The sequence below is a fragment of the Eretmochelys imbricata genome, chromosome 6 (assembly GCF_965152235.1).
Source record: "Eretmochelys imbricata isolate rEreImb1 chromosome 6, rEreImb1.hap1, whole genome shotgun sequence".
Classification (NCBI taxonomy): domain Eukaryota; kingdom Metazoa; phylum Chordata; order Testudines; family Cheloniidae; genus Eretmochelys; species Eretmochelys imbricata.
In genome coordinates, this window is record NC_135577.1 from 88,435,959 (window position 1) to 88,448,116 (window position 12,158).

At 42.7% G+C, this 12,158-nt stretch overlaps 1 protein-coding gene across 1 annotated transcript; it reads right to left on the reverse strand.

Annotated features, from left to right (window-relative positions):
* Positions 1-520: 520 nt before the first annotated feature.
* On the reverse strand, positions 521-4,363 carry FOXA1 (forkhead box A1). The gene is made up of 2 exons (XM_077820337.1): positions 4,289-4,363; positions 521-1,786 (listed from the first exon to the last, which is right to left on the reverse strand). Exons 1-2 carry the CDS (start codon positions 4,361-4,363, stop codon positions 521-523), a joined length of 1,341 nt encoding a protein of 446 aa, XP_077676463.1.
* Positions 4,364-12,158: the final 7,795 nt, after the last annotated feature.

The window sequence follows — 12,158 nt, forward strand, 5'->3', positions numbered from 1 at the left end:
AAAAGGATAATCTGAGAAAGTAAATGGTTTTCTTGTTGCTTAGAGATTAGTGTTTTGCTACTTCACAGCAGTATTGTCCTTCAAAGTTTTTTAATTAAAAAAAGAACCTTATATGTCTGCTTGCTTGCTTCTTCATCTCCGTATTGTTAAAAGTATTGCCACATACCTGTAAACTTGCTTGAGATTCTAGAGCACAGAAGGGGGGAGTGGGTGGGGATGGAAAGCACAAACAAATAGTTTACAAGCTTAACAACCTTTTCTCTCTCTCTCTTGTTAATAACACCCCGCAGAGGCGACAGCGATCTTTGGAGGGGCAGAGGCGAGGGGCGGGGAGTATGTACAACGGGGGTTCGCTCAACTTCGCCGGAGGGCCAGTTTTATAATAACATACACAACGCGTTGGAGCACAATAATAAAGTAACAGTCCTTTCGCACGCAGCGTGCGGAAACGTGACAGTTTTGTTACCGGGCTAGAGACAGGGAGAATCAGACTCGCCATGCGGGAGGTGAGGGAGCAGAGCTAGGACGTGTTTAGCACGGGTCTGGAATACACACCTTGATAGTAGGACGGCTCCAGTGCCGAGGGCTCAATACCACTCCTCCCGGCCATGGAGGCGCTGCTCAGGGGCAGCCCGCCTGGGATGCCCGCCCCGTAAGAAGAATATTGCAGAGCCTGCTCGTAGGCTTTAAAGTCCAGCTTGTGCTGCTGTTCCGAGGAGGACATGAGGTTGTTGATAGAAAAGGGGTGGTTGAAGGAATAATGGGGATCGCCTTTCAGGTGGAGCTGGGACTCGTGGGCTAGGGAGTGCGGCGGGTGGGGGACAGGCGCCAAGGCTGGGACCGAGCTGATGGCGGAGGGCGCCGCGGAAGCCGAGGTCTTAAGCTCAGTGCTGGATCCATTGTGGTCCAGAGACGGGGGGCTGGCGGGAGGGTTGGGGTTGGAGACGGAGGTTGTTGCGCTTTCCAGCTGGGCAGGTTTATTGTGACCTCTGTGTAAAGGGGAATTGGAGCTGGAATTGGAGGCGCCGGAGTGGTCTTTCCTGCCCTCCTGCCCGGCTTTGCCGTTCGCTTGCTTTTCGCACTTGAAGCGCTTCTGCCGGCGAAGGTAGCAGCCGTTTTCAAACATGTTGCCGGAGTCGGGGTGCAGGGTCCAGTAGGATCCTTTGCCGGGCTTGTCGGGCGACCGGGCCACTTTGACGAAGCAGTCGTTGAAGGAGAGGGAATGGCGGATGGAGTTCTGCCACCGCTGCTGGTTCTGCCGGTAGTAGGGGAACAGATCCATGATCCACTGGTAGATTTCGCTCAGCGTCAGCATCTTGCTGGGAGCCTGCTGGATAGCCATTGTAATCAGAGAGATGTAGGAATAGGGGGGTTTGGCATGGGGGTAGCTTCGCTTAAAGGTCTTGGTGTCTCTGGTCCTGGTGAGGTTGGACTGAGCGTACGCCATGGGACTCATGCATGGGTTCATGCTGGCATAAGGGCTCAGGCCGTTCATTGAAGCTTGCTGAGCCGACATGGCATTCATGCTGGTCGGGGTAAGCGCTGTCCCCATGGCCGTCACCCCGGCAGTCATGCTGTTCATGGCGCCTGTGGGGCCCCCAGACATGCCGGCCATGGTGCCCGGGCTCAGGCCTGCCCCAAGCCCTGTGTTAGCGTAGGACATGTTAAAGGAACTGGATGTCATGTTGCCACTGGTAGTCATAGTGTTCATAGTCATGTAGGTGTTCATGGTGTTCATGGATCCCAGTCCCGAGTTCATGTTGCTGACGGGAACAGAGGAATAGGCCTGCAGCAGGGACACAAGTTTAAGAGCGGCGGTTAGCAGAAGAGAAGGCGGGACACTTTAGGAAAGCGACCCCCCCCACCCCCAGCAAGAGTTCATTACACGAGAGGCCGGGGCAATGTCTCCCTGCCTTACACAAAGCAATAACGCCCCCGAGCCCCAGGAAAGTTACCACGGCAATTCTGGAGGCGATCTGACTGTCCGGGGCAAGGCAAGACACTCAGGCTTCATTGAAACAGATTTGCTCCTATACCTCCACCCTATTGACATATACAAAGCAAAAATATATAAAAACGTGTATTAGCTGACGTGTCTTACAAACGGCCAGCCAACGTGAATGCCTTTTTGCCTTTAATATTTTGTCACTTCATTACTGTCATACTGAAACGATGCTATCTTTATTTGCAGCCGTTTTGTGCACAAGGTAGTGGGATGAGAAAGCTAAATATTTTTACTCAGTGCTTATTTGGAAAAGGCGCCTGTATTTGTATCCCCAACGGCTGATGCAGTACACAGTTACGTTACAAAGTTACGCTAAAGTACAATCTCACCTTTTCATACCAAAGCCATACTTACAAATAATGGCAAAACAATTGGCTAAAACAGGATAGATTTTACTCTTAGACTGTTTCCATATTACTAATGTTTTGATTAGTTAATAAAAACTAATACAACTAATAAAAATGAACAAACGTGTGCATTGTCAGATTACATTTTAGACAAGGCGGAATTAAATTGCCTAGGTTTTGCTACAAAAGAATCATCATACATATGGCTGCCATGTACTTGAATTTTTTGTTAAACAAGCTAATGATATACTATTACAAGAAATTCAGCAGTTCCTGCTCAGACCGTATTATTTTACTTATACATTTCTGAAAGACAACGCATGCTCCGTTATTTGTTTTATATCTAATGTGTCACATTATTTAACATTAAAAAACACTTCCCAAAGTATAAATACTCTGAATTCTATACTGTGTTTCCTTATGATTTTCTATAATCTTCTTATGTGCAATATAATTACGACTTTGACATATTTCAGAACTATTATAAAAATCTATCACCAAAATTAGTAAAGGTATATAAACCGGTACTAAATCTAATTTAATAGAAATGGGGTCAAGGCCTTTTTCGTTCATTTACAATTAAGAGTGAACAAATGCAACTCTGTCAAGTAAAAGCTATGTTTAATTATTTTGTTGATGTACTGTAGTATTTGCAGCTACTTATTATAAGCAACCCTGCCTTTTTCTCTAAAAGCCTGATTTTAATTTAAATTGAGGTAATTATTTCACAGAACAGTTTAAAACAGGAATGCGTTTCCCTTATAAAAATATGTACAGTGAGTTTATTGTAGTAACAAATAAGGATAAGTTATTGTCTCTAACATAGTAAAAGGGAGGCTTCCAGGACTTTATGGTAGTGAATAGTAAATACAGAAAAGCTAAGTATTTAATATGACTCTTATTTTCCCCTTCATTAAACACATATACACTCAAAAATGGGTGTGTAAATATTTAGCATATATCCCGCATTTTAGCCCTACACATTTACAATTCGGCTGTGAAGTGTCTCCTTTTTATGTACTAATCTGTGCATGACTTTAGATATTCTCTAATGCTAACTGTGTTGTGTTTCACAAACATGCCAGTGTGAAAGCTGCATGGCCACATCCACAAATGTGCAAACAGCAATCGCTGTTGTGTTTTAATCCATATTCCAAGGGGAGGTAAGTCACTCCGTAATGGTGATTTATTTGCCCTCTATCATTGTGCATTTCTTTATGTTTGATCTTTTCTTTCTGTTCCTTCTGAGCATAATTGTAAAAATAAGAACAACACGGAAATGCAAAGGGAATGGAGAAAGAGACAGGTCCCCGGTGTCAGCCTGATCCGACTCTCAGCAGCGCCACCCTCCGGTTCCGGGCAGAAGCGCACCCACGTTTCAAAAATCTTGTTGCAAAGTACAAACGCCTGATTATTTTGCCCAGTAAACCACCAGAATTAACAGGTGAGGCCGTTGAAAACTGTGGGACGAGAAGGCCTTAAAAGTCAAGCTCGTCCACGGCGACGGAAGGCGCTAGTGTTCTCGAGGGTTTTTGCAACTCGTGGCCCTCACACTGCACCATCTGGAGAGCCTAGGGCTGAGGGCGCTCAGAGCTCGGGCACAGTCCTGTGCACCGACCCAAGAGTTTACGGGGGGCTTTTGTTTGTGCAAAAGTACAAATGACGCCTCTTAAACGAGCTCGCTAACTCCCCCCTGCACCCCCACTCACTCCAAGAACAAGCAGCAGCCCCATTATCATGGGGCTATTGGAAAGCGTGGCGGTTTCTTTATTGCTTGGCCGGCTTCAGTGTTGGAAAAGGCACGTTTGCACTGGCAGGATCTAGAGTGCAAACCGCTTCCCCATATTGTTACACGCACACCCAGCCTCCCCCCCCCCCCCAGCCCGCTACAGCGGCTCAGGGGCAGCAAACAAGGGAGCTCTTATGATTCACTCACCTCCTGATTGTCGGTGTAGTAGCTGCTCCAGTCGCTAGTTTCATGCCCTTCCATTTTTACAGCACCTAACATCATGGAGCCAACCTGCCCGGTGTAACCATCCAGCCTTTTTGCAAGAGACAGGCAGCAGGAAAGGGAGCTTGACACAGCCCCAGTCTAGCAAGAAGCCAACTCGCGGGGCGCGGGGGAGGAAGGGGGTTGAGATCTGGTCTATAATAAGCCAAAAAGGAGGCAGGGAGCGGTGTTGGGCGAGACACTTGAGAAAGTGAGGAAGTGCCGGCTGGGATGTGAGTGGAGTTGAGCTGATGTGGATCTTACGTCGCAGAAGTGCCCACCTCCTCCTCCTCCTCTCCCCATTTGTCCGCCGCACAAAGACGTTCGCACCTACAAAGCCGGAGATGCACCTGCAAACAAGGCAGTTCCACTCGCTTGTAACTCCCCCGGGGCGTCACTTTATTTGCAAAGCAGTGTAATTGGTTTAAGCTACGGGGAATGAAGGAGAGACCGGGGTGGGAGGAGGGATGGGGGGGAAGAGTAGGAAAGGAAAATACCGTCCTTTCAAATGGCCAGTAGAAATGCTAGCAGGGATCGTTGGAAATTACACGAAGTAGATAAGGAAGGGCAGCCCTCGCTGTGTGACTAGAATACAAAAGGCCACCCAGCCTCCAAACCCGGAGATTAGCAGGCTGTGTTTACTAAAGTACAGTAGATGCTCCTTTAACTTGACGACCGGCATATATTTCAAAGTAATGACTGAGCACTGCAGCCAACATACACCAAGAAATGAGAACTAGTCTTATGATCACACCACACAATACTTATCCCCACCCCCACCCCCCGACTCACCAAGGCAAATAACTTTGGGGCTTCCAATTTCAATCAAGGTTCTCGAACATATGTTTCCAACATTCTATTGACACGTTCATGGGCTAAATCCAGTCCAGTCCTTCATACAAGGCTTCTATTTCTGTATATTTTATTATTCTCTTTTGCCGTGTCACACGTTTAGAAACCATGCCATGTGAGTCACAGCGGTGAGACATGACGCTAAGCCATCCAATAAACACGAACACCAGCTTGAATGCGGATCCACTGACATTAACCTATATTTGACAAACATCAGGTGAGTCACTGAAACCATTTTATATCTTTGTTATAGAAAGCATTCAGCCCAGAAGCTTGCTTGGAAATAGTCACCCAAGAATAGTGATAACAATGGGTAGCGGATGCCTGATTAGTAACTTAAATTGTGCATTATTCTGACTTCTCCCAAGAAATGCGGGTGCCTGCCTGACAATGGGCTTACTTGGCTAAAAGGTGGAAAAGCACGTGAGCGATCCATCCAGCCCTTGTAGGGGGGGTGAACTGGGTGAACTAAGATATCAATTTCTAGCTTTTGTGATTCTCTGATCTGATGTCAAGATCACAGACTCTTCCTGGGTTTCTTAGCAACATCCTTTATGTTTGTCCCGATGACAGAACTTGTATTACTTCGTTGTAAAAAAGCTTTCGGGGAAAGGCAGGGGGCCGGGAACAAACCACCTTGCAATTTCATGAGCGTTTGAAAATCGATTATATACGAATCATAGCAAACCTTAAAAATACACTAGTGATCTGAATTTCTTTGCCAGTTGTTTATCAGATGGGACATATACAACGGCTTTTGGTTGCTTCCACATTTAACTGTCCTTGGTTTGTTTTGGTTTTTTTTTTTACTAATAATGTGGTAAATTCTAGTGGATCACACCTTGAACAACTTTCTTATTGAAGCACCTAAAAATAAATTAACATTCTAATATATAGTCTCATATATAATATCTCTGCTTTGAAGAGATATGTTTTAACTTGTCTAAGAAACGCGGTATCCCTTTCTTTGTTATTTTTCTTTCCCTTTTTTCTTTAAATCTGGCGACAGAATTAAGTTAAATCCTGGAAACAAACAAAACGCTGAAAACAGCAGGCGAGAACAAGGGATAAAAATGTGCCGTTAAAGAAATAAAAAGATAAAAGCATTGGATTACAATCCACTTTTTAAAATGGTCACACTGTAAATAAAAGATTTAGGCTGAAACAAAATCCACATGGAACGTATTAAGAGACAATATCATTACACAATGCAGTATCTATCTATCTATCTATCTATCTATCTATCTATCTATCTATCTATCTAATGAGTACTAATCAATCTATGGATTAGTACTTTTTGAGTCACGTGCTTATTTCAATATTTTTGGTTCTGTTTGGATAACATACAAGTACACACAAATGCACTATGGAACTGGCAGTTTTCAGCAGCAAAAGGTCCTCTCTTTTTCAGGTGACTATGCTACAAACTATTCTTCGTTTGAGTGAGATAAGCAAGATAGTATCCTATTTTCCGCAGCAATGTAAGACTAGTGAACAACTGCCTAAATATATTCGCCCCCAAAAGAGATCAGTTAAAACCCACGAAAAGACGACTGCCCACGCCACATGTTTGCTAGATACACTTGCAAAATTATATAGACACGTCTCAAGGCAAAGTGTAACAGAAATATCACCTGGCTCGAAAGTGAGTCTGTTTAAAATTACATTCTCCGTCCATCCAAAAACCGTAAGCAATGATATCAGCACACATAACTGATTAAAGAATCAGCCCCCTTTTTAAACGTTTAAAGGTTTCCTCTGCTGAAAGGCAATTGTAAGACACTTGTTTCACTGAAGTTATAGGTGTATAGGAGACTTATTTGATTGAACAAAGTCACAGCGCCTCCTGTTGTCCAGCTGCTACGTCAAACTCACATACCTGTTTTAAACACAGCTACTGGGTACAATACCACATGAATAACTGCAGCTTATAATCTTCTTACAACAGTTTTTTCGTATACTAATCAAGCTGCCTGAGGCAAAGAATCGGCCGCTACTGGAAATTCCCGCAATGCCCACCCCCCCTTTACTGCACTGCAGCCTGCTGCTTGAGAGACTGGCTTCCAATATACTTTCTTGAGTGTAGCGGTGGATCTAACCTCGAGGATCAGGGCGGTTATCTTTTGCGGGTATTTAAAAAGAGGACTTTTCAGTCGATCGCTCTAGCCAGCTAGCTGTTGCAACTCTATGTAATAACATGCCTGATGATCTGGGCGTCTACTGCATTGTGCCATACTTTTAAGTCACTCCAGGCAGGAAAGAAAGGAGACTCTTCTTAGGATGTGAGTGGGTGACTCCAGATAAAACCTTCTGGGATGAGTCTGGTTGCCAAAGTGTGTTTGCTAGGCTATAATCGTGTGCCCCTGGTTCAAGTGATAGGGTTCCTCTCCTCTTACCGAACTAGTGCGGATTGTGCCTATTTCTAACGAATCCGTGAAATCGTTTTCTTCCAAGATAATTTGTTTTGCAGAGTAATAATACAGAACAATAATACAGGGGAGGGGCTCTGCTTTGAATTGTCTAACTGGGGGTCAGAGTCTCAATTCCTGTCAGTGATTTCTCCGCATCAGAAATCGGAGGATGTTGCAGATTGGGGAGGGGCGGGCGGAATAACAAGATTAAAATGAGAAATACGTTAATGTAAATTGTTAATATAAGCGAGTCACGACTTGTCCTACTTATTTTACAGAACACACACAATTTTTGAAGCCAGTTTGTGCAATATTTCTGAGTAACGGTATTCCAGGCAGGCCTCAGGTAGGGAAATAATGACAATGAACGAGGTGAAATGGCATATTTTTGGACAATTTGCCATCTCATTTAGTGAAGAATAAAGTTGGGGGAAAATAGCGTTTGCCATTCTTACTAACTTGCCAAATATAAAAGTTATTTATGGATTCCAACCTCTCCACAGTTTCGTTTCTCCACAAACCGGGTAACAAACGCAGAAACAAAGCTTTAAATTATCAGGAGTTATTTAAAAAAAAGAGAGAGGGAAAAGCTGTTTAATTGTTTTTCCTAGAGCAGAAGAACGTTGCCGCTTAATTTAGGAGAGACTGCGTTTGAAATGGACAGGACCTGCAGGTAATTCTTCAGGTTTAATTTGAAGTGGCGACTTGGTTTTTAGCCAAATGAGATCTTCTGATCGACATTAAACAGATGTTCTGTTAAGGGACACATCCCTAAAGTGCAGCTGTTTCAATCATCTGTCGCTTTCCATGCAGCTAAGGATATTTTTCTTCTACGTTACTATATAGACTTCGTTTTATTTTCCTTATATACATTTAATTGCAGATCTGCACCGTAGAATTGGTCATTATCACAAAGGATTTCCATATTATTCGAGTGTTATGGGGAAGGGTTAAAATTGTTTTGTCTAAACTTGGTGATGGTATCATCTATTTATCTATCTATCTGGAAAAAGAAGCTTACTTCTCTTCTACAGAAAAGAAGCAGAAACAGGAAAGTCCTATTACTTCCATTCATACAAAACCGCACACGAATGGCAATAAAACGAAAATCCTAAAATTGCCAGATCGCCAGGTGTAGCAAGTGTTTCTTTTAAATACTGGGCAGAGACAACACAAATTGTGAAAGCCTGAATCCTCCTTTCTCACTCCCAGAAAGCACTTCGATTAATTTAAACAGCATCTGGATTCCACGAAGAATCCGGTAAATACCAAGACAAAATGAAATTTTATGGAAGGTTTCAGAGTAACAGCCCTGTTAGTCTGTATTCGCAGAAAGAAAAGGAGTACTTGTGGCACCTTAGAGACTAACCAATTTATTTGAGCATGAGCTTTCCTGAGCTACAGCTCACTTCATCCGATGCATACTGTGGAAACTGCAGAAGACTGCTGGTAATAGCTTATCTAAAGTGATCACCATTTCCAGCAAACCTGGATTTGTGATTTGATTTGGATTTGATTTGGATTTGGATTTGAGAAAACCTGGATTTGTGCTGGAAATGGCCCAACTTGATGATCACTTTAGATAAGCTATTACCAGCAGGAGAGTGGGGTGGGAGGAGGTATTGTTTCATGGTCTCTGTGTATATAATGTCTTCTGCAGTTCCACAGTATGCATCCGATGAAGTGAGCTGTAGCTCACAAAAGCTCATGCTCAAATAAATTAATTTTATGGAAGGATCTAGACAGAATAAAACCACTTCGGCAGTTTGCAGCATTGATTGAAATGTAAACAGTGATTAAACGGTTCACCATAACAATTTTTGGGCAAAATATAGCCTCGTGCATTTTAACACCTCCCAGGCCAGCCCAGCATATGACATCTCTTTGTTTTAGAAGTATGCCTCAGACTCAGACGATACCCATTTGGAATCTGTCTTTGATTTAAGGGTTGAACTCTGAGTCGCTCAGCAGGAGGAGTTCACGACCAGGTGAGATGCGATAAGGTTGCATTTACTTTCCTCTCTTTTGGGGATCAGTTTACCTGCCTAGACAGGTAAGAACACTTTATTGGGTCAACAGCTTCTTTTAGTCTTTTCCACATGAACTTTTCTTGCCTCGGATTTTGTCAGTTGAGTAGTTTTTCCTTAACTAATGACCTGCCTTGAAATGGAGAGCCTCTTCCCCTAGCTTCTGCTTGTTTTGTTTGTCCTGCTAAATTGTAAAAAGAATTTTCTTCTCCTTAAAGTGAACATACGGGGAAGTAGATTTTAAACGTCGCTGAATCACTTGTACAAGTGACATTTAACTACACTACATGGTTCCGTGATCCCACTCACACGGACAACACCCTTTTTCGTTCTGAACTGAATCATTTATCTCCTCTGGTGTCTACAGGCAAAAGCCCATTTCAAAAAAATGAATCTCGATTAAGCTAGTCAAATGAATCGATTTTTCTTCCTTTAATTTCAGTCTTATGCAAATAAAGGGGTATGACTGTAAAATACAGGATTACAGCAGAACTGTTGTCAACCACCAGGGATTAGTGCTATTTCCATATTACAATAAATCCAAATGGAATGGGAGCCTATAAATATAGACGGTGACAACTTATACAGTCTAGAGTCACTCCTTTAAAGAGGAACTATATGAAAGTATAAAGGGGACAAATTATATGAGAAATTCGGCAAAATTATCAATATTTTGGACTTCACATGTTATTAATAATGGGGAATTAACTATTACCCGTAGCTGGATTCTGGAGAATTGCCAGGAAGTCTGATTAATGAAATCAACACAAATGTCACCTGGGAACTGGCGTCTTTCGCCGCCATCCTCCACTCCTACTCCCGTTTTTGTCGCTCCAGTTGGGTGACTCGCAGGTTGTCCGATAATCGAGTAGTCTCCAACATTACAACCTGTTTTCTTGTATTCCCCCCCCCCCCGACACCCCAAACTAGACAGTATGTTTTCCTGATAGATGAAGCAAAGAATTTGTAGCGCAGGTGCATACGAATTCTTCCCCCCAAGCAGTAGTCGGGGCTGTCGAGTTCTCTATTTTGAATGAAGCAGATAACTGCAAATTGAAGGTTCGCCGACACAGGGCTCGATCCTGCTGCATTGCAGTCCGTGAGACCAGGATCCGGGCCATCAGATTCATGGAGTATTGGGGGGAGGGGGGAAGATATAAAAGAAGACATTGGTTTAGGAAACAGTCACGTCTGGTCCCGATCCTGATCGGTACTGAGCCGCTGCTGAAAGATGTTGAGCATCCGCAACAACACCGCTAAGGATCCAGCCCTAACAACCTCGGATTCTTTAATTACTTGATTGTGACAATTTAGTCATGTCACAAAGTTCTTTTGCCCACAGTCATAGGAGATACCGCTTTGGACATTGTTGTAGGGATGCTGTACTGCCAGGATTTTTTTTTTTTTTTGTCCTATGATTTGTATTGATAGCATCATAGCGTGTTAGCATCTATTCTTTTTCTAGATTTAATTCCAGTGTAATTTAGGGATCAGAATACATTTGGTTACATAGTTCATATTCCTGCTCTAAAACCGACCAGAAAATATCTGTGTACTAAACCAGTTAGCGAGGGAGACAAATCTTTACAATTAAAACTACTAATAAATAGTGTCTGTCCAATCATTACAATTGGACAAAAAGACCATTGGGTAGTAAGGAAATGTATGTCTTATTTGTTTAAAGCAACTTTTGTTAAATACTTTTTGTTAAAGAGTTTACCATCCAAATTAAGCTATGTAATAAATACCTTACCTTAATTTTTGTGAATGCTGCTAGATATATACATGTTATTCGAATAGTTCAAATTGTCAGGATGTCCACATTTATATGTGGTCTGGGGTGGATCTTTTTAAGTATGGGAACAGACCTATTAAAATACATTTGCTTTTTTTTTCACCAGTGTCAAAAATAAGCATTTATTTTGAATGTTGGGTGCAATGTTTATATTATAATGTATGGAACTGTAAAAATAAATGTTTATCTTGTATATTGGGTGCCCTGTACCCAGTCTCATAAATCCAATTTTCAAAACACATTATTTATTTTGAAAGTTAATAGAGTCATAATTGTTTGCAGTGTTGCTGTAGCCGTGGTGGTCTCAGGATATTAGCGACAAGGTGGGTGAGGTAATATCTTTTATTGGACCAGCTTCTGTTAGTGAAAGAGACAAGCTTTCAAGCTTACACAGACCTCTTCTTCAGGTTTGAAGAGCTCTGTGTGAGCTGGAAATCTTGTCTCTTTCACCAACAGAAGCTGATCCAAATTACCTCACCTACCTTGTCTCTGGAGTTATAATAACATACTAGCAGTAGCTAAGGAGTGAATTTAGGGAAAACATGCACAAATCCCTATGGTTTCCTATTTGTGGAATCCAACTCAAACAACTAACATGATCTTTCAGGGTTCAGGTGGGGCTTTCAACAGAGAACTAAGGAAGCAAAAAAAATCATTGTTATTGAACTGGACCTCTAGCCCTAACAAATGACCTATTAAATAGGCAATATATGTGGTTTTCCAGGCAAAAT

Excerpts from the sequence above, each read along its gene's own strand:
- FOXA1 (XM_077820337.1), bottom strand. The coding sequence starts at position 4,363 with ATGATGTTAGGTGCTGTAAAAATGGAAGGGCATGAAACTAGCGACTGG. Across the intron at positions 1,787-4,288 it reads ACTACACCGACAATCAGGAG|GCCTATTCCTCTGTTCCCGT; the intron begins GTGAGTGAATCA and ends TCCCTGCTGCAG.